The 22,864-nt window shown below is 37.7% G+C and overlaps 1 protein-coding gene across 1 annotated transcript in view; it reads right to left on the reverse strand.

Annotated features, from left to right (window-relative positions):
* The window catches only part of DOCK3 (dedicator of cytokinesis 3), a 482,665-nt gene that overhangs the window by 99,850 nt on the left and 359,951 nt on the right, over positions 1-22,864 (reverse strand). Inside the window, exons 9-12 of the mRNA XM_044912806.1 lie at positions 21,312-21,393; positions 16,248-16,308; positions 14,836-14,983; positions 3,269-3,357 (exon numbers count right to left, since the gene is read on the reverse strand). Coding sequence (XP_044768741.1) covers positions 3,269-3,357; positions 14,836-14,983; positions 16,248-16,308; positions 21,312-21,393 — 380 coding nt within the window. The remainder of the gene's footprint in view (positions 1-3,268; positions 3,358-14,835; positions 14,984-16,247; positions 16,309-21,311; positions 21,394-22,864) is intronic.

The raw sequence follows: 22,864 nt of genomic DNA on the forward strand, positions 1-22,864 counted from the left end.
CATCAGTTTGCATTCCCATCAACAGTGTAAGAGTGTTCCCCTTTTTCCACATACTAGCCAACATCCATCGTTTCCTATGTTGTTAATTTTATTTTTTTTTTTAATTTAAAAAAAAATTTTATTATGTTATGTTAGTCACCATACAAATACATCATTAGTTTTTGATGTGGTGATCCACGATGCATTGTTTTCGTATAACACCCAGTGCTCCATGCAGTACGTGCCCTCCTCAATACCTATCACCAGGCTAACCAATCCCCTCTCCCCCCTCCTCTCTAAAACCCTGTTTGTTTCTCAGAGTCCATAGTCTCTCATGGTTCATCTCCCCCTCCGATTTCCCCCCTTTCATTTTTCCCTTCCTTCTCCTAATGTCCTCCATGCTATTCCTTATGTTCCACAAATAAGTGAAACCATATGATAATTGACTTTCTCTGTGTTGTTAATTTTAGCCATTCTGACAGATGTGAGGTGATATCTCATTGCGGTTTCAATTTTTATTTCCCTGATGATGAATGTTGTTGAGTATCTTTTCATGTGTCTGTTGGCCACCGGATGTCTTCTTTGGAAAAATGTCTATTCATGTCTTCTGCCCATTTCTTAACTGGATTATTTACTTTTTGGGTGTTGATTTTGATGAGTGCTTTGTAGATTCTGGATACTAACGTTTGTCAGATATGTCATTTGCAAATATCTTCTCCCGTTCTGTAGGTTGCCTTTTAGTTTTGTCGATTGTTTCCTTCACTGTGCAGAAGCTTTTTATCTTGATGAAGTCCTGATAGTTCATTTTTGCTTTTGTTTCCCTTTCCTCCAGAGACGTGCCTAGCAAGATAGTTGCTGCGGCTGAGGTCAGAGAGGTTGCTGCCTGTGTTCTCCTCTAGGATTCTAATGGTTTCCTGTCTCACATTTAGGTCTTTCATCCATTTTGAATTTTTTGTGTGCCCCCCTGCATTCTGCAGGTGCCTTTTTTACTAGAGCAAGTGTGATTAGAAATGGCCAGTGTTTGTGAGTTCTGGATAAAAACCACAGACACTGAAGATGGCACCACCCCTGCTCTGAGAAGTGAGACACAATTCAACATCTTAACCTGGGGAGGTGATGGTGGAAACTAATCTTTCAATTGTTTTAAAAAGTGTATTATTACTACAATCTTTCTTTTATAATGTTCTCCATATTTTAATCATATCATGTCCCAAGAACTTGTAGCCAGAGGCAGCTCTTTACAAATCAAGTAAGTAAATAAAGCAAAGAACACCATAAGTATGGATGTGAATGGTAGTCTTCCAAATTACCAGTAACTTTATATTTTAAAAACAAGGTTTATTTGCTTCTTGCTTTAGCCTCATTTTAGATGAGAAATATGGGCCCCCCTCCCCCTCAAGCACACTACATGGAGCTCCTTGGCATCCAGGCACATACACAGAAAAAACAGTCACTTAAAAATAGTGAGAGAGATCCTGAGGCTCCCCATGCCAGAGTTTTAGAGAAATCAAGTACTCCTAGCTGAGAGTCTCAAATTTGCAGCCTCTGGTGTGGAGCTGCTCTGAGGACCCTCCTAGGTGAGTATCTGCTAACCTTGATAAAGAAAAAATTAAGTTTTTTTTTTTTTTTTTAAATTTCAAGTTAGTTAACATACAGTGCAGCACTGGTTTCAGGAGCAGAATCCAGTGATTCATCGTCCACATACAACACCCAGTGCTCATCCCAACAAGTGCCCTCCTTAATGCCCATCACCCATTTAGCCCTTCCCCCCATCCTCCTCCCCTCCAGCAGCCCTCAGTTGTTCTCTACATTTAAGAGTCTCTTATGGTTTGCCTCTTTATTTTATTTTTCCTTCCTTCCCCCTATGTTCATCTGTTTTGTTTCTTAAATTCCACATATAAGTGAAATTATATGGTATTTGTCTTTCTCTAACTTATTTCACTCAGCATAATACCCTCCAGTCCCATCCACGTTGATGTAAATGCTAAGTATTCATCCTTTCTGATGGCTGAGTAATATTCCATTGTGTGTGTATATATATATATACTTATATACCACACCTTCTTCATCCATTCCTCAGTCGATGGACATTTGGTCTCTTTGCATAATTTGGCTATTGTTGATAATGTTGTTATGAACACTGGGGTACATGTGCCCCTTCGAATCAGCATTTTTGTACTTTTTGGATATATACCTAGTAGTGAAAACTTAGTTCTTCTTAATAATTTTGGAGACTGCCATGTCTTGCAGTGGCTTTACACTGTTATTTAAGGCCCACTTTCTATTTACAACAAGGATATGGAAGTTAAAAAACAAAGAAAGTTATGTAAAAGAGATTGAGATAATTGAGAGATTAAAACTGTCAGAAGAAACATGGTTCTATATAATTTGAAAGCTATCTTCAAGTGTACATAAAAGCTCAGAGGCTTTTAAATAGTGCTTCTAATTTAATCAAGCAATTAATGTTCAAATTAGAAAATACAATCTTTCTAATGTGTAGATTTGCACCAAGACTTAAAGAGAAATTAAGCGTTTTAAAAGAAAAGGAGGGAAAAGGAAAAGAAGTTGGGGTGCCTGGGTGGCTCAGTCATTAAGCGTCTGCCTTCGGCTCAGGTCATGATCCCAGGGTCCTGGGATCGAGCCCCGCATCGGGCTCCCTGCTCTGCGGGAAGCCTGCTTCTCCCTCTCCCACTCCCCCCTGCTTGTGTTCCCTCTCTTGCTGTGTCTCTCTCTGTCAAATAAATAAATAAAATCTTTAAAAAAAAAAAAGGAAAAGAAGTTGAACTAAGATAAAAAGCTGCTGTGAAATAAAGATTGTCTATTCTAGTTCCTGAATGATATTGGCAGATTAATCACTGATTCTCATTAGTGTCAGGCTTTCTTGGTGATGCTAACACTGAACAGGAATAGAAAAAGTGATTATTAATATTTGTCTTTTATTTTTGGCTAGGATGTGTATTCTTTGTTCAGGAAAACACAGACTTCACAATGTGACAAACCCTGCAGCAATTTTGTTCACTTTGGATTTAAATTGGAACTCAAGTCACCCATCAAAGCACATGGAATCCATTTTAGAAAGAACAGAAAATGTATTTTGGTTAGAAGTAATTAGGAAAGGTCTCAAATTATCACAAAAAAAAAATAGTAGAAAGTGACTGGGGAGGAGAATAAATGTTTGTAGGGAATTGAACTTTACATATGGCAACTGATCAGCAGAAATTCACTGAGGTCTGTATGATCAGCAACAGCAAGCACAACACAAAGTTTTCTAGCCAGAGAAGTATGTTACCATGGCTGGCGCTGGGGGCAGAATACTTGGCGCTGGATTTGCGGATGATATTCTCATGGATCTGGGACCACTCACTCTCATTGTTGCACCTGCAACAGAAGGACAGGCATTATGGCTCTCAAGGCTTTTCAACATCTGGTCTGATGTTCCAACTGAAATGCTAACTTTGAAGGAAAACTTCAAACTCACTTTCCTATGTTTTACTAAATTAGACAAGGCTTGTTTTCTGATAAGGCCCATAGAAGATTCACACTTGAGGAAAGTGTTGAAACTCTAAAATGAATCTCAACAAATATTTTAAGTGGCAAAATATCCTTTTCTCTGAAGTAGCACTCTCCCACATGACAAGTTTTCCTCTCCTAGTTCCTTACACACACACATATGCACACACACACACACACACGCACTAGGTTCCAGAGGCAAGTTCCTGAGAGGGAAAATAACAGTTCCTCTCAACAACGACTACTGTTTAGGAACTGCCATGCCTTGCATTGGCTTTGTACCATCATTCAATAGTCATTATACTGGCCCCAGAGGAAAATCCTGCTAAGCTCAGGGCAGTGTGGATATATGCTTGTGGCTGTTTCAGCCAAACCAAGAGAGGAGGAAAAATTTAGGAGAGTATAGTGAGTTTGATCCACTGTGAAAACCTCTGTAGTCAAGGGAAAGGAGAGCTTAGCAGAGAAGGTTGAATGTCTAAACATATAAAGTCCTTCCCTAGGGGCTTCAGGATTGGGACAAAAGAGAGAACAGAGGAACAATATTGCACCTCTGTTAATTTCTGACATTTCAGAGTCTTCCCCTCTAAAGGGCAATTCCAAGAGAGCTGCAACCACACAAGTACTTGTTATAGTTTAGAAACAGAGACCAGGAATTCCTCATCCTAATGCAAACACTTTGATGAAACAACTGAAATGAGATTGGGGTCATCTCTTGAAAATTCCATGTGACACCAAGAGTCCCCAGAGCCTTGGCCCCACCCCTTCCCCTGTTGCATACGAAGGTATGAGTCCATACCTTCTAACTCTAAAATGGAAGACCCAGGCACAAAGGAAAACTCACAGGATCTTTCCATGGTTACGCAGAAGTGTGTAGTCCAGCACAGCCACTTCAAATAGGAAACCCCAGTAAGAATTTTATCATGTGAAATCATACGGTATTGGACTTTCTCAGTCTGACTTGTTTCATTTAGTATAATGCCCTCTAGGTCCATCTATGTTGTCAAAAATGGCAAGATCACATCTTTAAAAAAATTTTTTTAATTTAAATTCAATTTAGTTGGGGCGCCTGGGTGGCTCAGTCGGTTAAGTGTCTGCCTTCGGCTCAGGTCATGATCCTGAGGTCCTGGAATTGAGCCCTGCATCGGGCTCCCTGCTCAGCAGGGAGCCTGCTTCTCCCTCTCCCTCTCCCTGCCCCACCCTGCCCCCGCTTGTGCTCTCTGGCTCTATCTCTCTGTCAAATAAATAAATCAAATCTTAATAAATTCAATTTAGTTAACATATAGTGTATTATTACTTTTGGGGGTAGAATTTACTGATTCATCAGTTGCATATAACACCCAGTGCTCATTACATCAAATGCCCTCCTTAATGCCCATCACCCATTTAGCCCATCCCCCCCCACCCACCTCCCTTCCAGCAACCTTCAGTTTGTTTCTTATAGTTAAGAGTCTCTTATGGTTTGTCTGTTTTTATCTTATTTTATTTTCCTTCCCTTCCTCTATGTTCATCTATTCTGTTTCTTAAATTCCACATATGAATGAAATACCACATATGGTATTTGTCTTTCTCTGACTGACTTATTTCACTTAGCATAATACCTTCTAGTTCTATCCACATCCTAGCAAATGGCAAGATTTCATTCTTTTTGATGGATGAGTAATATTCCATGGTATGTAGGTATGTGTGTGTGTATGTATGTGTGTGTGTATGTGTGTATGTATGTGTATATACATATATATATACACACACACACACCACATCTTCTATATCCATTCATCTGTCGATGGACATCTGGGCTCTTTCCATATTTTGGCTATTGTGGACATTGCTGCTATAAACATTGGGGTGCATGTACCTCTTTGAGTCTTTTTTTTAAGGCTGCACAATATTCCTGTGTGTGTGTGTGTGTGTGTCTGTGTCTGTGTGTGTGTATACCACATCTTCCTTATCTATTTGTCTATTGATGGACACTTGAGTTGCTTCCATATCTTGGCTATTGTAAATAATGCTGCAATAAACATAAGGGTGTATATGTCTTTTCTGAATTAGTGCTTTTGTTTTCTTTGGGTAAATACCCAGTAGTGGAATTATTGGATCATATAGTATTTCTGTTTTTGTGGTGAGCAGAGCATAATGTATAGAGAAGATGAAATCGCTATGTTGCACAACTGAAACTAATGTAATGTTGTGTGTCAACTACATTCAAATAATAATAAAAAAGAAATCAAAGAGTAAGGAGCTGAAAAAATAGTATAAAGACTTAACAACAGAAAAAAAGTTTTATCATGTGCTATCCAGCAGTGTGAAGTACAAGCAATGTGAAGAACAATTAAATAAAGGAGTTTGTATGGAAGCCATTAAGAGATAAAGGAAATTAGTTATTAGCTTAATTTTGTTACTCAGTCAGTGGCCCTTCGGACTCCTTAATCAATATAAAGAAGTCTCACTTAGAGATGCTGCAAAGAATTACCAAAGATGAAGTTCTTGTAGTCCAGAGCTGTGAGGATAGTTTCTACTTACAGAATTCCTTTCTAACAAAGGAAGGGGGAGAGCGTTCTTCAGGATGAGCACTTGTGATTTAGCAACCCAGTTGGAAATCAAAAGTGAGAGGTGCTGGCAACAGCACATCCAGCCCTTCCTGTCTGACATGCACACTGTCTCATCTCTTCCAACCAGTCAGTACATCAGAGAAGTGCCCAGCTGGTGAGGATTCAAAGACTTGTCTTGCTGTCAGTTTTTTTTTTGTTTTTTTTTTTTGGTGTCACTTTCTAGGTTTACAAGATCAGTAGTTACTTTCTTTAACAGAAATCTGACTACAGTTTGTCATAAATAATATACTGCCCCTCCCACTTCAAAAGAAGAGTCTTGAAAATTAACTCCCTCCTTCCAATAGATGGTGTAATTTCAGCATTTCTCCAATAAAACATGTATGGGGTTTTTTTTTTTTTTTTGCAGTATAGTGGAGATAGCGCTTTGTCAACCACATCCACAGTGTCAGTGTGTATTAATTCATTCACCTCTCCTCTTCATGGCCTCGGTACAACCATTATCATCTCTCTTCTGGACTAGTGTAATCACCTCCTAACTGATCTTTCAAATATCTTCCTTTCCTGAATGCCAAGGAGCTACTCAAATCATCTGAAAATAAGTGGATGTGCTGTCATCAGCATATTTTAACCAATCACTAGGATATTTTATAAGGACAAATTATAAATGGGAGCATTTATTAAATAATCAAATGAGTTGTGATTATAATGAAGCATGATTATGTTCTATCCAATCAAATTAATATGTAGAGCATGATTACTGATGTTGGTAGTTTGTCCTCAATCATAAGACACATGAGGGATTGTGATCTAAAAGAGGTCTGTATGCCTCTGTAGCAGCCTGCTTTCCTCAGAGGGGAGATAAACAGCACAGCACTTCAACTACCACATGTCCAGGGATTTTACTCAAGGAATAAGACAGAGAGGTGAGAGCATTTTGGTTTTCTACATGGGATTCCCAAGCATTCAGAAGCACTGGAGCAGGAGTTCGGGTTCTGCTCAACAGAGTTCAGAATACTCTTCTCATTCACTCATGTACCAGAGCACACGTTAGCATCTGCCTCTTCCCTACAATCTCCTTAACTTAATTTCTGTGTTTCTGATGATGTTATTCACCCAACTTTCTTCTCCTCTTTCTCCAAGGTGAACAACACAAAAAATGTTTAAAATGCTTAAGAAATTTTAAAGGGTTGTTTGTAAGACCTTTAAGTTTGCATTTTATTTTTTTATTTTATTTTTTGTTTAAATTCAATTATCCAACATATGATGCATCATTAGTTTCAGATGTTCAATGTTTTGTGTTCAATAAATTATCAGTTGCATATAACCTTTGCATTTTTAGAAGGGGGCCTACTCTAGGTAGACAATGGTTGGGGTATATTCCCATATTTTATTTCACTTAATTCTCCTAATGTTCATTTTACTGAGAAGAATGAAGTGGAGCTAGAGTCTAAACATAGGTCTGCTTGGTCCCAAAAGTAGGACAGGCAGGCAGGGTTGGGGTGGGGTGCAGAGAGAAAGAGGCTGAGTACTATAACCCTGAAAACCTTACTCCTGCACTGGGCTTCAGGGTCCTTGTATCCCTGATGTCAGTCAGCATTCCCATTTTGTCTCTACTTAATTACAACTCCTGAGTCTTGGTTATGGTGTAAAACTTAATTTAGTGCAAATACTGCATGTTAAAATTCTTTCTCTTTGGGTGTTCTTTTGGCTTTTATTTGGTTAAAGTCCTAATAAGCTGGAAAATAGGCAACAACCTACAGATTTAGAAATACTACTGATGCTGACCACTGTTTCATGTAGTCCTGATTAAAGTGCAAAAAAAGAGAGAAGTATCCAGAAGGATGAAGAAAAACAGCACATATTTCTATAAAAATGGTCTAATTGAACAGAATCTCCAAGACCAAGCTGACACAAACTAATTTGATACATTCAGGATGTGCTGTCATGGCCACGAGAAATTGCATTTTTATTTATTTATTTATGATTTTGTTTACTTATAATTTTATTTATTTGTGAGTGAGAACTAGAGAGAGAGAGAGCACACAGAGGGAGAGGGTGAGAGAGAGAAGCAGACTCCCCACTGAGCAGGGAGCCCGATGTAGGGCTCGATCCCAGGACCCTGAGATCATGACCTGAGCCGAAGGCAGACGCTTAACCAACAGATCAACCCAGGTGCCCCTGCATTTTTATTTATGAAAAATGTAAATTATTTATTTTACAACCTATATATGTTTATTTTAGTACAGAGTATTAAAAAAAGACAAATAGCACGCAAGCATGCACACATAACACTTTAACAGAAATACTAAGTTTTAGTCCTCCTTCCAGGTGGTAGAAGGGCTTCCATGAGTAACATTTCTGCCCCATTTAGTCACTTTCCTGGGAGAAAGAGTGACCTCTTTGGCCAGCACTTTTTTTTTTTTTTAAAGATTTTATTTATTTATTTGAGAGGGAGAGAGAGCATGAGAGTGGGGAGGGTCAGAGGGAGAAGCAGATTCCCTGCTGAGCAGGGAGTCTGACGCGGGACTCGATCCCGGGACTCCAGGATCATGACCTGAGCCGAAGGCAGTCGCTTAACCAACTGAGCCACCCAGGTGCCCCGGCCAGCACTTCTAGAAGAAGGACCTGGGCATGAACATGTCAATTCTGCCTCTTCCCTCTTTTGGGACCAACCTATTTGCAGAGAACAGACAATCCCTCTGCACCACCAGGTTCCACTCTGATGATGACTCAATAGTCTTTCTGACTCAGGGTTCATGTTAATCACAAGTTGTGGTGGGTTGAATGGTGGCCCCTAAAAAGATATATCCATATCCTAATCCCTGGAACCTGTGAATGTTACCTTATTTGGAAAAAGGATCTTTATAGATGTAATTAAGTTAAGGATCTTGAGATTAGGAGATAATCCTGGATAATCTGGGTGAGTCCAACTTCAATGACAAATGTCCTTAGAGACAGGCAGAGGAAGATTTAAGACACAGAAGAGAAGAAAATGCAGACAGGAGAGGAGGAGGCAATGTGACCACAGAAGTAGAGATTAGAGTGATGAAGCTGCAAATCAAGGCATGCTGACAGCTCCCAGAAGATGCAAAGAACAGATTTTCCCCTGGAGCCTCCAGAATGAGTGTGGTCCTGCTGGTATCTTGATTTCAGACTTCTGGCCTCCAGATTGTGAGAATAAATTTCTATGTTATAAATCACCACATTTGCGGTAATTTGTTATAGCAGCCATAGGAAACAAATACAAAAGTCCATGTGGCTCATAGATCCAAACCGTGATCTCAAATAAGTTTTCTTGCTAATAAAAGTGACATGTTTATATATACTATTTACATATGTATACACACATATGTATATATATATACATTATAAATTTTCATCTATGCCACTCTGTATTGTATATCCATTTTTATCTATACCTGCTTAATATTTTGCTCTTAGAACCAATCTACTGTTATCTATTAACCCCCTCAAATTGCAACAAACAGCATTTTATTCTGAGTTTACTAAGCTAAAATTGTTAAATAATCGGGAATGAAAAAAAAATTGGGAATGAAGATTGACCTTTGTCAAGTATCTTTTTTGATATCAGGATGATTATATGTTTTTTCCCTTTGGGTGACTAATATGATGCATTATATGCTAATTGCACTGTGATCAGAGTGTGGCTTGTGCCTTATGGAATTTATGGAAATTTTTTCTATGAATAATTTTTATAAATGTTCCATAGGCACTGGAAAAGATGTATTCTTTTTATTGGATAAAAGATTTGTCTAGAGCTGGGAGGACCATATGGCCTGGCGAGCGGGGATACTCCATTTACACCTGCTGTCCTGGCATCAACAGCACTCCTTTTGACTATCAGAATGTCCTGATTTAGATGACAAATTATGCTCACCCTATCTGGAGGTAGGAGAGCAAGAGGTTAAGAGCATAGTCTCTTAATCAGGCTGCTCAAACACATGCCTCACCACTCTGTGCCTGTTTCCTTATCAATAAAAGAGGGGTAATGACAGCCCATGGTGAGCGTTCAAAGGCGCTGACTGTTAGTATCTTTCACATCAACCTTATTCAGATTCTCTAAGTCAGAGTTATTTACCTGATTTAAATATTTCCATCTTTATTCATTTTTGTCTTCCTGTGTGTCAAGAGGCATGTTAAAGTCTCTTGCTTTTATTGTACTTTTATGCTCTCTTTGTATTTCTCATAAATTGACTATAGTAATTTTGAGTCATTATTATATGCATAAGGGTCATGACAATTAGATCTCCACTATAAATTCCACCATGTATCAGTATAAAATGCTCTTTCTATCCCTGTGGAGGAAAAAAAGGGGCTTTCTGGACTCTTGCAAGCTGGAGACAGAGATGTTCGCAAGGACACGTGAGCTCTGGTGTTGCCTTCTCTCACCAGTTAAGAAGGCTGAATTTGGTCAACTTCCTTTAAACTGAAGTACATGGACTATGGGAACTTTCATGTGAGTACCATGGGGTAATTAAGATATTATGCATGGAATTATACAGGATTTGCTGTTTAGATGTAAAGGTGGAGCTTACCTGTAACCAAGAGTCACTAGCAAAAAAAAATACAGGAAACTCCTTTTTAGATGGCAGGCAGTATGCCCATTATTTGGTTAGACCTCATTTCCTGAACCACTGGTCTTCTTGTTTATTTACCACCTTTTTCCTGTTTGATTCACTAGTTTCTATGGATATTTTTTTGTGGTTTCTTATATTACGTTACTCCTTTTTTTTTTTTTTTTCAATTTTGTAGATGAGGAAATTGAAGTTCAGGGAATTAGGGTGATTTTTCCAAATCTCACAGCTTCTGTTTACCAACCACCTCATCTATCTAATCTATCCATCTATTTAATAGATGAAAGTATTATCTTAAAAAAAAAAACAAGATGGGATCATACATACCACTGACTACTTTAAACCAGTTAACAAAGTTGTTATATGAAGGTGGTTTTGTGTTTGTCTACTCTTAGAGCCCTCATTCTTTCAATGTGACTTTCCTGGAGGAGCAGAACAACAGAAAAGGAATGGAGAACGCAGGTGTGTTTTCCAAGCCTGTGGCAGAGAATACTTAGGACCTCAATGTGCCAACACTTATATCTGTGTTAGAGTTGTGAGCCTTTTCACCTCTACATGAACTGGAGTCTCCTAAGCTGACTCTCTTTACTCTGGCCCATTATTTAATGAATTCTGCTTTGCAGCAGCACTAACACACAAACAAATCTAACTGGGCTCTAAGGCTAGAGATGGTGGGCACTGCAAGTCAAAACAGAGTAGTTCCATGGGCATTGACCTACTGGATTTAGGTCTTCTTTGTAATGGCCTGAGCAGACATTTGGTGCAGATGCTCATACACTGACAACAGACACAGCAGATAACAGTCCTGGGTGGATGATGATCCATGGAAAATTGGGAAGGCGTAGGCTAGGAGAGAGAGAAATATGAGCTACTTCCTTAACTGACTCACAAGTGAGAAGCAGTATTTTCATTTGACGTTGTTATATATATAAAGACTTGAGCCTTCTTTTCTCTACTAAAATGAGGAAGGCTGAATGACCCTTCACTCATTTAAGAACAGGTCTCCATTTAAGAATGGCTCCTAAACAAGTACTCTCAACTTGAGGCAGTTTCATGGATAAGGTGGCTATGAAACAAAGACCCCAAAGTCAGTGTTCAGAGGAAATGTGTGTCTACCTCAAATATAAGGATAGGGTCCTTTCCAGTCATCACATAAGAGAAGAGATTGCCACCTTATATTTCCACCCTCACAAATCCTGTCATGTTGTGGGGCATTCTCTGAATCCCTTTATTTTGAATGTCACAGTAGTATTTTGGGTAAGTTATATAGCCTGAAATTATCTCAATCAATGCAAGTTTTAGATGTTTATAAAACTTATCTGACAGAATTGGTTAAAGACCTTTTTTTTTTTTCTTTTTTAAAAGCAAAACTACACAGATTTAGTATTTACCCTTGGGTATGACCTCCAAATTGAAGAGCTGGATGTTATTGTAAAGCTCACCATAAAAGTAGCATAGTAAGCAGCTGTATTATTAAGGTCACATACATGGGCCTACAGGACAAATAAAGACACAGAAACAGCAAGTGTCCAAATATTCAGCAAAAATGTAATTGAGCCTCAAGATGAACTTCTAGTGAACGCATCATCAAGGATTCAAAGAGTGATGGATCAAAACCAACCTGATGGAAGTGAAAGACCATGCCTTGGAAAACTGTGTCAGATGACTCAGAAAGTGGCTCTCATGTTGACAAAATCCTGATGACATGGTTGCATATGAAGAATTTGAAAAAAATTTTCTCATAACACATGAGAGTGGGGAAAATGTAATATTTGTCTCAATTTTATATAACATGTGGTTGAATATGTAATGGGTAATACACATTTTATATAGTATGATTTAAAATATAACTAACATAATAGATTTAATATTCTAAGTAGTTATTATCTATTTCATTAAGGTTGGCCTAAAAATGTTTATTTAGGCTGTGTCACACTGTGAATTTGGAGAGTAGTCACTGCATATGCAGAAGCATCTTGTGTTTGGTCACATGCATTATTTACGGCACCTTGACTTCACCTTAGTGTTGGCTTTAGCTTTGTAGCACTCCTCTCCTTTTGTGTCCTAGGCTCCAGGTTCGACATGCCCTGTGCCTGCCTGTGACCCTAGTCCCTCTGTCCAAGAGGAAACATATGATATCTATATCAGACTGAATTGCATAGAGTGCTGATTTATTTGTGATTTTTCAGGCTTTTGGCTCATTAGGAAGCAACCTAGTTTTCACGCCCTAGGTTCTTGTTGAGATTTTCTTAAAACAACATGGGACCTTCACTACACACACATGATATTAAACAACATCTATTAAGCCAGAGGAATGGCTTTGGCAAGAGACACCCAGGAGCTTGAATCTTCGCTGGTTGAGGCTGACTGAATAATAAAAGAAATGATGAGAATGTTAACAACTAATGAGATATTTTGCCAATTCATTGATTAAAACTATACAAGGGGTCTTTTATCTTTGCAAAATCCTGTCCTAACAGAGGCTAAAGCACTATTAATAACAATTATTAAATCTTTAAAGCTTCTAATTCAATCTAACAAACATGTGCCATGAAGCTTATTGGAAAATATTGCTTCTCTTAAGGGCTGGATTCACTGTGCTGATGTGGATTTAAAACACTAATCCTAGAGGAATTCCATACTGTGCACAAAATCAATTTTGCAAACATGCAGTTCGAACTCTATTTGACAATTTTACTGTTTTCAAGTGGAAAAATTATCCTACATTTTGATTCTATTAGTCCTTCAAAAAAATTTTTTTTGATAATGATCTTCTGTTGTTTTAGAAGCAATTAGGCCAATTAAGCCTGACAGCATGATTTCAAGAGGGATGCTGAGCAAGCCCCTATCCACAATGAGAATTTGCAGTGAAGCAAGGAATAGCTGATACATGCAAAGAGATGCAATTTGGGAGTGCTACCTATAAACCCTTTGCCCTTGGGAAGGACAGAGTGGAGTAAGAGGATAATGATGATGATTTTGGATTCCTGTTTAGTCCTTTTCAAAGGGAGGAAAGTATATCAAAAAGCAGTTCCCATCAGCCATCAATGAAGAGATTTGGGATATGGAGAAAGTCTGTGACTGATGCATGAAAGGAAGAGAAAACCCACCAAAATTTCCTTTGTAGGTTACTATTCCAAAGGAAGATCCTCATCCCATAAAGTACACAACTCTGAACAGAACAGTGCTTAAGGCAAAATAGGTAATAAGGAGGTCTGGACTTTTATTTTGAAATTAATAAAATGTGGTTAATATACAAAGGCCCAAATTAAGTATAATTGTGAATTAAGTTTATTTCCTGCCTGAGTCAGAACAGATAATACAGAAAAATATTCATACAATATTTATGGTGAAGATACATTAACATGGTGATGGACAATATCAGATTTCATTTGGAAAAATAATACTGGGTTAAAACCAAAAGAGGACAGATTTTTTTTAAAAAAAAATTCTCATAGTTAGAAACAGTTACTTTAAAAACTCACTAAACTCATCACAGATCATGTTTTCAGCACTACTATTCCTAAGTCTGTATCAGCAAAGACAGATGATATGCCTGAATTCTGTTCCTTTTCTTCATTTATTTTTTTTCTATTGTTTAATAAGAATCAGGAGGAGATGCACTGCTTCTATAAGGTAGGTCCTCTGGTTAATGAACATTAAAAATAATGCCATGACCAGCTGGGTGTGACTTATGGATCTGTGGTCACAAAAGTGAAGAGTGAAACCACAGCTCCTCAGAAAAACTTGCTTTTCCTCAATTTGACTCATGATCATTCTTTGAAGCAATTTGCATTGGTACCTAGCTCAGTTACCATATCTGGGGGGCAAGTATTAGACAAAGAAGATACTTTTATATCCAAAACACATGAGAAATTACATTATTAGTTTTCCTGTAAATGTATAATAATGTTGGTTAGTCCTAGATAGAGGAGGTAGTACAGAAGTCTATACTACCAGACTTCTAGTTTAGGATAGAAGTTTCCAAATTCAGTTGCTTCAGAATCACCTGGGAAACTTATCACCTGGGAAACTTATATATATAGACCTTAGATCAAAATCTCTACATTTTTAAAAAACTCCCTATCCTACATATTCTGGTGGTTCTGTGTCCCACAAAGCTTGAGCACTGCTGCTGTCAAGGGTAGGACTGGAATGTCTTATGTTGTAAATTATTAATATTTCTGATCTCTATTACTCACGTGTAAACCTTAAGAACAAAATCCTTTTCTTCCTTTAATTCTGTGAGTGACTGTAGAACATCCAGGATGCTTAGGACCGCACAGCCATATGGTCGCCGGTAGTGCAGGTGAGCAGGGCCTTTCTTTGAATCATTCAGGAGCATCCGGCCTGGAGCACAGCAGAACATACCAGTCAGACTGAGAACTCCAGGCTCCTCTCCAGTATCACCTGGTTGTCATCCAAGGATGTCAAAGCTATAGGCACCTTAGAGATACTCTAAATTGGGAGACTAATTTAAGACTGAAGGGAGCCATCCAAGGATGCAGAATATTTATGTGGAGGAATGCCAAACAGGCCTTTGGCCAGGGCTCTTGCCCGGCACCACATTCAATTAATCATCCTGATTATCTACCTTAATACCAATAGTCCATTTATTAATCATATGAGAATGAACCAGTGGTTTTATGAATTTCTTTGAAAAACGAGTGTGTTAGATTTAAACTTCTTAGGCATATTAAGGATACAGAGTTTTTTAGTTGCCAGGTAAAAACTATGTATGCAAAGAACAATGTGTTATTCTTCCAACCAAATTTTGCTGTCAAAGCTGCTCCTAAACCTCTGCTGGAGCGAAAGTTGTCTCAGAAAGAATGGGAGTTTGCTTCTCCCACCTACCAAGGCTGTGCCTACAGTGGAGGACTTGCAAGAGCAAAACTGGAACCTCAATAAATGCTTAGGAAGTACAGCAAAACAAAAGTACAGCAAAACAGGTGTCTTGTTGGCAAAGGATTAAAAAATATTCTTTGACAAAAAGGTACAAGATATGCCAGAACCCAAACCTATGGAGGAAGACTTGGTTAGTCATAGCCCCCCAAATTATGCCATATGCTTGAAATAAGGGTGAGTAAATCAACCACAGAACAGTAGCAAAACTCACTTTTTTCATCTTGGGTGGGGTAAAAGTGAAATACCATATATTGACTGCAGTAAGGATAGTAACTCTCATTCTGTGGAAAATAGCACACATACATACTTTTGGATACAAAACACAGCAAAGGCCATTCACCACCTGTTAAGATGGCAACCTGCAACCTGTTGTAAGATCTCTGAAGTGGAAAAGCTGGTACAAAAGGCAAGGCACTGTGATGGAAAGAATGTCAAAAGAGCAGACCACTTGAAATAAAGAGTTTGGGTCCAAAAACAAATAGGGAGCAGAAGATTTCAAGTGAAAAAAAAAAATGCTTTCATTTATGTCAAATTCAGCTACCCTAGCAGTTGAGCTTAAGGTAGAGTTCTGCTACAAGCTGGACTCTCATCCTGAGACCTGACATCACAGATAAGAGCTAGGGAGATGATAAAGCTCAAACATAGTAGTAGATACTTATCCCAAGGTGGGCTGGTCTTTAGTCATGTGAACGGATAAGGTCAACAGTACCTATTCGTATCACATGGGCAACTATATATAAATCTCTCTTCATATCTTTGCTGCTCAGATCCTAAGAAAAAAAAAAACACAAGTAAATTAAGGCAAGGAATATACTGAAAATAATTAAAATTTCATTTCGAACCTCATAATCATCTGCTTTTGTTACTTTTAGCATATGTTATAGGTGGGGAGGGGGACTAAAGCACATAGTGGTTTAGTGTTTGTAAGATTCCTGCAGTGAAAGTGTGAATATCTTATATGCCTCTCGAAGTTTATTTTATTGATAATATTTTCCCAGCTTTTATTTAGAATACCCAACAAATATCTACAAGAATTCTCACATTAGAAATCTTCATAATATTGCCTTATCCATGTTTATTCTAACATCACATAAAAAACATTTTGTAACAAATGTTCAATGCAGAAAAAAATGGGAAAACACCAATAAGCTTATTAATGACTAAAATTCTAAAAGTTTATTCTTTACTAATTTTGTTTATTCTTTGGTCCACATTGATTATTATACACTAGATATGTTCCCTTGAGAAGAGACTAATTTGGCCTTAGTGAAACCTCAATAATTTGATCTCGATTTCTAAATTTAGATATGCATCATTTATACTGAAGTATAGAGCTGAAAATAATCTTATCCAGAAAATTCTAAGGGCTTCCTTTAAGTAAACAATCTGATCCAATCAGTAATTTTTAAAACTAAAGTTATGAAAAGAATTTTATACATTAAATTATTTATGTTTAGAACACATTTTGAAATAAAATGTTCATTTATGGGTATGTATTTTACTTTAACATGTTGTACTTAAAGTAATAAAACTTTAATATATACTCTGTTTCAGACTTCTCACCAGGTCAACTTGCTGCTCACTCAGAGACACTGTTGTGAATTAATGATGATTGATGGAATAACCTCTGTCCTTAATGGGACAGTTTCCCAAGATTTCCCTTTTGCTTCTAGGATAAGTTCCGTACTTAGTTCCCTGTACTTCCCATCTTTTGATTGGTTCCAGATGCTTTTCTCTTTTTAAAAAAGCAGGGAAAGGGACAAGCAAGTGACAGTTATAATTTCAAATGAGCTCTGAGATCCAGAGTCCCCATGTTTGCTTTATTTTTATATCTTGTTGCAGGGTTAGGACTAGGGTAAGGCAAGCAAGGCACCCAGGGTGCAAAGTTAAAGGAGGTCTTACTCTCAGGATCCTGTGCTTTGCTTGCCTTACCGGAGTCCCAGCTCTGCCCTGTAGAATGGTCCTAAACATATGAAAGGAAAGGAGACATTAAAAAGTAAGGTGCAATGGTGAAATTGAAACTTTTAGATTCTAGATGGTTATGATATTTGACCAAATTCTTGATGGAATAATGAAATATGCTTATAATGAGATAGGTTACAAAATAATTTAAAATAAATGTGTAACTCTGGAATCACAAAGAAATATTTTTACATGAAAGTTGTCTTTTGAAACTGAAAAAGGATGGTTCAGGCTCCATTTCACCACTTCCTTTAATTTATAAATGGAATTTAAAATGATACCCCCAAAATATCTCTGTATTTTGACACTTATTAAAATGGTTACTAAATACATATAAAAATGAAAAAAAAAAAAAAAACAACCCCAGATTACCACTTTTATGTGCTTTTGGGGGGATTTAAACATGTCTATTTACTGAAAGATATAGAAATGTTTGACACATTTCAAAGTGAAATCGTTCCTTCTACATAGCTTGGACTATGTTAATCCAAACTATCAAATAACCAGTATGATGATTAATTCCTACATCTAAGAATTCAAGCCAGTTACCAAAGATGATCAAACACTAATCAGATCAGTTGTACACATGAGCACAGGACCTCTCTCTTGGTTCTAAGTAACGAAAGGAAGAAAACGGATATATAATTTATGGTATTTTGCAAGTAGATGGAGTAGGGGTCCTTTCTGACCATTTTGTACATGGTACCCAGAACTCTCTGTGGTAATTTATTTGAAGTCAATAAATATAAAATGGGAATAATCAGTGCAAAAAAACATTTTATGTGAAGTTATTATTTGAGAGTCCCACATAATTTCAATGTGAAAGCTATCCTATTAAATATAAGTGCATGGTTAGACACAGTTACCACAGAGTTACTAAACACTTACTCTTCACAACTAAGTACCAAGTGTGGCTACCCACATTAAAATACTCACAAGACCTGTAAAAGCAAGATGGGAAGAGGGATTCCCACCATTCATTTGGTGAGCAGAGTTTGAATTTAGATTTACTCATTGGAGCATACCCTCCAATCCTACATAATTAAAAGCTGGTGCCCAACTATACGGTAGTCATAGGGCAATGACTCAGGGCTCAGCATCTTGGGACTCAGTTACTGATGTTCCATTTGAAACACGGAAAAGTCAACTCACTTTCCTGTGCCTGAACTGCCCTTTTTCTGTAGAGATAATGGGATTTACAAATATATAACAAAGCCGATTTATTCATACTTATGCTATAAAAGAAGCAGAAGATATAAATAAATGTAGAAAATATAATGCCAATGAATGCAAGGAAAATAACACAAGTTCATTTTCTGAGTTGGTCACTCAAATAAAATAAAAAAGAAACATATTCATTTATTTAAATCATTACTGAGGCCTTAGTATTTGCCAGGCACTGTGTGTGAAGCACTGGATGTCTAATAATAAGTAAATTCACAGACATGCTCTCACACACTCATACACATAGCCATTGTTTATCATGAAAGTTAGGAAATCACTGTATTAGATATTCACTGTATTAGGCATTCACATAAATATGAAACACCTCCTTCTGGATAAAGTTCTTCCTGGACAGGAAGCTCTGAAATCTAACAAGGTCAGAAAAAACCCAGATTTTACAGAGAACAAGGTTGAGCCATGAATAATGTGATTGGTTTATAATGTGGCTCTGAAGTCTGCTTGAGTAATCCTGCAAAACCACTCAGTTTGTAGGCTTCCCTCTTCTTGATGCTAAGGTAAGCTATCAGGTTGGCACTGACTACAGCTGTGGCTGCATTTTCGTGCGTTACTCTCAAACTCTGTAGCATGTATGTCAATCTGGAAAACCCTTTTGCCCACAGGAGGCACTCAAGTCTTAGATGAGAAAATAGGTTCCACCAAAATTATTATTTCATATAGCTTAAAGTAAGACACGAAAATCCTGGCTAAGACAATCTTGTGAAAAAATTTCATGTGCTTTGTAAAAATTTCTCAAATCACTCTTTAGGATCTTAAAAAACAATCCAGAGCTGTACCGCAAAGGGAACTACAGAAGTGGTATTTTTAGCAGCCTTGTGTCTTCCCATTGTGGCAGAATAAGAGCACAAGAATGTTATGTGCATCTTTGATTTATCAAGTCACAGCTACAGCGTAGGCCTCTAGGCCCATATAGATAATTAAAATGCTACAAAATGAAAATTTTGATTTACTGTAATTACATTCAAATATCATCATAATTAAGTTCGTTTTTCAAGAGACAAGGACTGTACTCATCATATTCAAAGATAGCACATGCACACAGCTCTGTTTCCACAATGCCAAAGAACAAGGAAGCAATGGTTTCTTTTGCTGCTTTATCAGAGAACCAGGATCTAGAAAAACCTCTAAGGTCACTGAGGCATTCTAGACAGATGGGTGTCTCATTTCTTTCTATTTCTGTTTTCAGAAAGGTGGCCCCAGAGGACCACCTCAATGTTTAGACACTTTCACTTCAGAAGATCTCTCCCAATATTCTAACCTAAATCCCATTAACTGCAACTTGTACTCTTTCCCTTGTTCTTTTCCTACTGAAGGAACAGTGTTGCTTTTCCCAGACTAAACCATCTTAATTCCCTTAACTGTCTTCATAGGTCTGCTTTACCTGCTCTTTCTTCCAGTATTATCTCCTAAGGTTTGTATGATGAGCTCAAAGATGGGTAAAAAAAAAAAAAAAAAAATCACTTTAGCTTAACTAGACTTACAAATGTTTCTGTACATTTGGAGCATTTTCAATAGAAGCTATCCCTGTGAAAGTGGCTTCTGATTCTGCAGTTAACGTTGTTTGAAGTTTTGAAAGATAAAGTTGTAGTAAATGAACAAAGAAGTCAGGTAAAAAATCCAGTTTTATCTTCCAGAGAAAGTCACATATAAGATGCCTAGCTAAATCTCATTTGTGTTTAAGAGGCACACTGTAAGCTCTGAGACACCTGTCACCCATCAATCATGCACCCCACACCAGGGCAGTAGCACTGTGAGACTATCACACCTCCCAGCGTTAATGGGTCTTAATGTATCTCAGTAGCACTGAAGCAGATCAAAGACTCCATGAGAGTCAAAACGGGTTTAAAATTGTAACATGGTCTTGTTTTCTCCTTCAGCAAATAAATAAACTGAAATAAACAAAGCTGCACACTACCTCTTTTTTTTAAACTAAATAAAAAACATTTAGTAAATCAGAATCAACTTGAAGAATATACAAGGCAATGTGGTATTGTGAGGCTGAGCACTTTCTAGAAGCAGATTATTACATCTTCTCTGAGCTGATGAGTTTGTGATCCTGGAGACCATGAATGACAGCATGGTTATTGGGAAAAAATGAAAGTATAGATCATAGTAGGAAAGGACCCTCTATTTGGTATGTGAGAGAGAAGAACTACTTAGTTTGTCTCTCTTTATATGCACTCACTAAAAAACTGCAAAGCTGTAAATTTGGTGGATGCCTTTAGAGAAACTATACTTCTACATCAGAGAAATTCCCAGTGGTCTTGAATAAGAATAGTAAGAAAGACTTCTTTCAGATTTTGTCTGTTATATTAAATAGCTTCTAAAATCTACATTAGTAAAAGGTACTTGGTTATATTTCTTTAATAAAAAATCAATTAAAAACTATAGCTGATTTCAGTTTTCTTTAAATATTTCATTAAAACCTGATAGAAACATAAATCAAGTCCTAATCTCCCCAGTGTGTGAGGAGGTAAGAATAAATGCTCGTTTCCAGGGTGACAATATCCACATAGCAGGCCCCTGGGTAGAGTCAACAGCAGAGAAGGGAAAGAGAATTTGCACATACTGTAAAAAGGGCACACATTCGTTCTATCTTCTCTGGGTTCCTTGGCCCACCATTCTTGTTCAGTCTCACCAGAAACCGCTCACTGAAATGTAGGAGAGAGAGACAGAAAAATGTAAGGGACCACATGCTCCAAAACAAATAAAAAGGGCATTTATAGAGAAGCCCTAAACACTTTCAGAACAGCTCATAGTGACAGGAAAGGCCAAAAGTACATGTCTAATGGCAGGACACTATTTTTCTTGCCAAGCAGCATGCAAAGGACACTACAAATTGCCTAACAGCTGTTGCTGTTTATTTGCTGGTAGTGACTCTTACCTCCCTAAAGGTGTGTGCTCCCTGAGAGGAGCAATTAAGACTATCTTCTATTATTTTCCAAATACCCCAAAACTCCAGTCATAATGCTAGGCCCATAACAAGCATATACATTCTCTGATGTGAACACTCAGATCATAAAAATATCCACCATACTCGGGGCGCCTGGGTGGCTCAGTTGGTTAAGCGACTGCCTTCGGCTCAGGTCATGATCCTGGAGTCCTGGGATCGAGTCCCACATCGGGCTCCCTGCTCAGCAGGGAGTCTGCTTCTCCCCCTGACCCTCCCCACTCTCATGCTCTCTCTATCTCATTCTCTCTCTCAAATAAATAAATAAAATCTTTAAAAAAAAAATATCCACCATACTCGAGCCAAAAAGATCTACATTACCCAACTTACATCTTCCCATATAACTCTTAAGAATCATTTCAGGAATAAGAAAAAAAAAGTTACAGGGACTTACAAAAATTTGAGCAAAAAGTCAAAGAGAATAATGTATTATAACTAAAGTTGCAATCAGAATTTAATAGGGCCATTAAAACATTTTATTCCACAAACAACACAAATTAGCTCCTGAAGTAAGTTACTGAATTAAAAAACCAGAGATACAGTATTTGTGACATCTGGAGAGGTGTCTCCTCGCTCTCTCACTCTTGCCCAGGCTCAGTTTCCTACCTCTTCATCCCAAGGCTCCCCATCAACTGCAACAGGAAAACTGAGCCATGGCAAAGACCACATATATGATTCTGAAAGTAATTTACTTCTCCTGTGCCCACAGTCACGTACTCACCACATATATGTCAATATTAAAATATTGTCCTAGAATTATAAGATATAATATCAACTTCACAGGTTGCTTACTTTGTTCATGTATTCATTTGTTCATTTAGTCAACAAATAGTTATTAAGTTCTGTGTGCTAAATGTGGGACTACAAATGTGAACAAGATACATACAAGGTACTTTTTTTCATAGAGCTTGTGGTCCTGGTAGACAATTAAATATGCAGAAATGCAGCTCAAAAAATATTTGGGCCAGATATAAACTTGAGATTTTTTTCAGCCAGGGGGTTGGATGGCAATAAGGAGAGAATGTGCATAGAAGGAGCAGGAAAAAGGGCTTTGGTCAGAATCCTGAGGGACGTTGATATTTAGGAAAAAAGAGGTAGAACTAGCAAAGTAGACATATGGCAACAAATAGAAAAATAAGGAGGAGGTGGGATGCTATGTTAGTCAAGGGAAG

Source organism: Neomonachus schauinslandi, chromosome 1 (assembly GCF_002201575.2).
Source record: "Neomonachus schauinslandi chromosome 1, ASM220157v2, whole genome shotgun sequence".
NCBI classification, from domain to species: domain Eukaryota; kingdom Metazoa; phylum Chordata; class Mammalia; order Carnivora; family Phocidae; genus Neomonachus; species Neomonachus schauinslandi.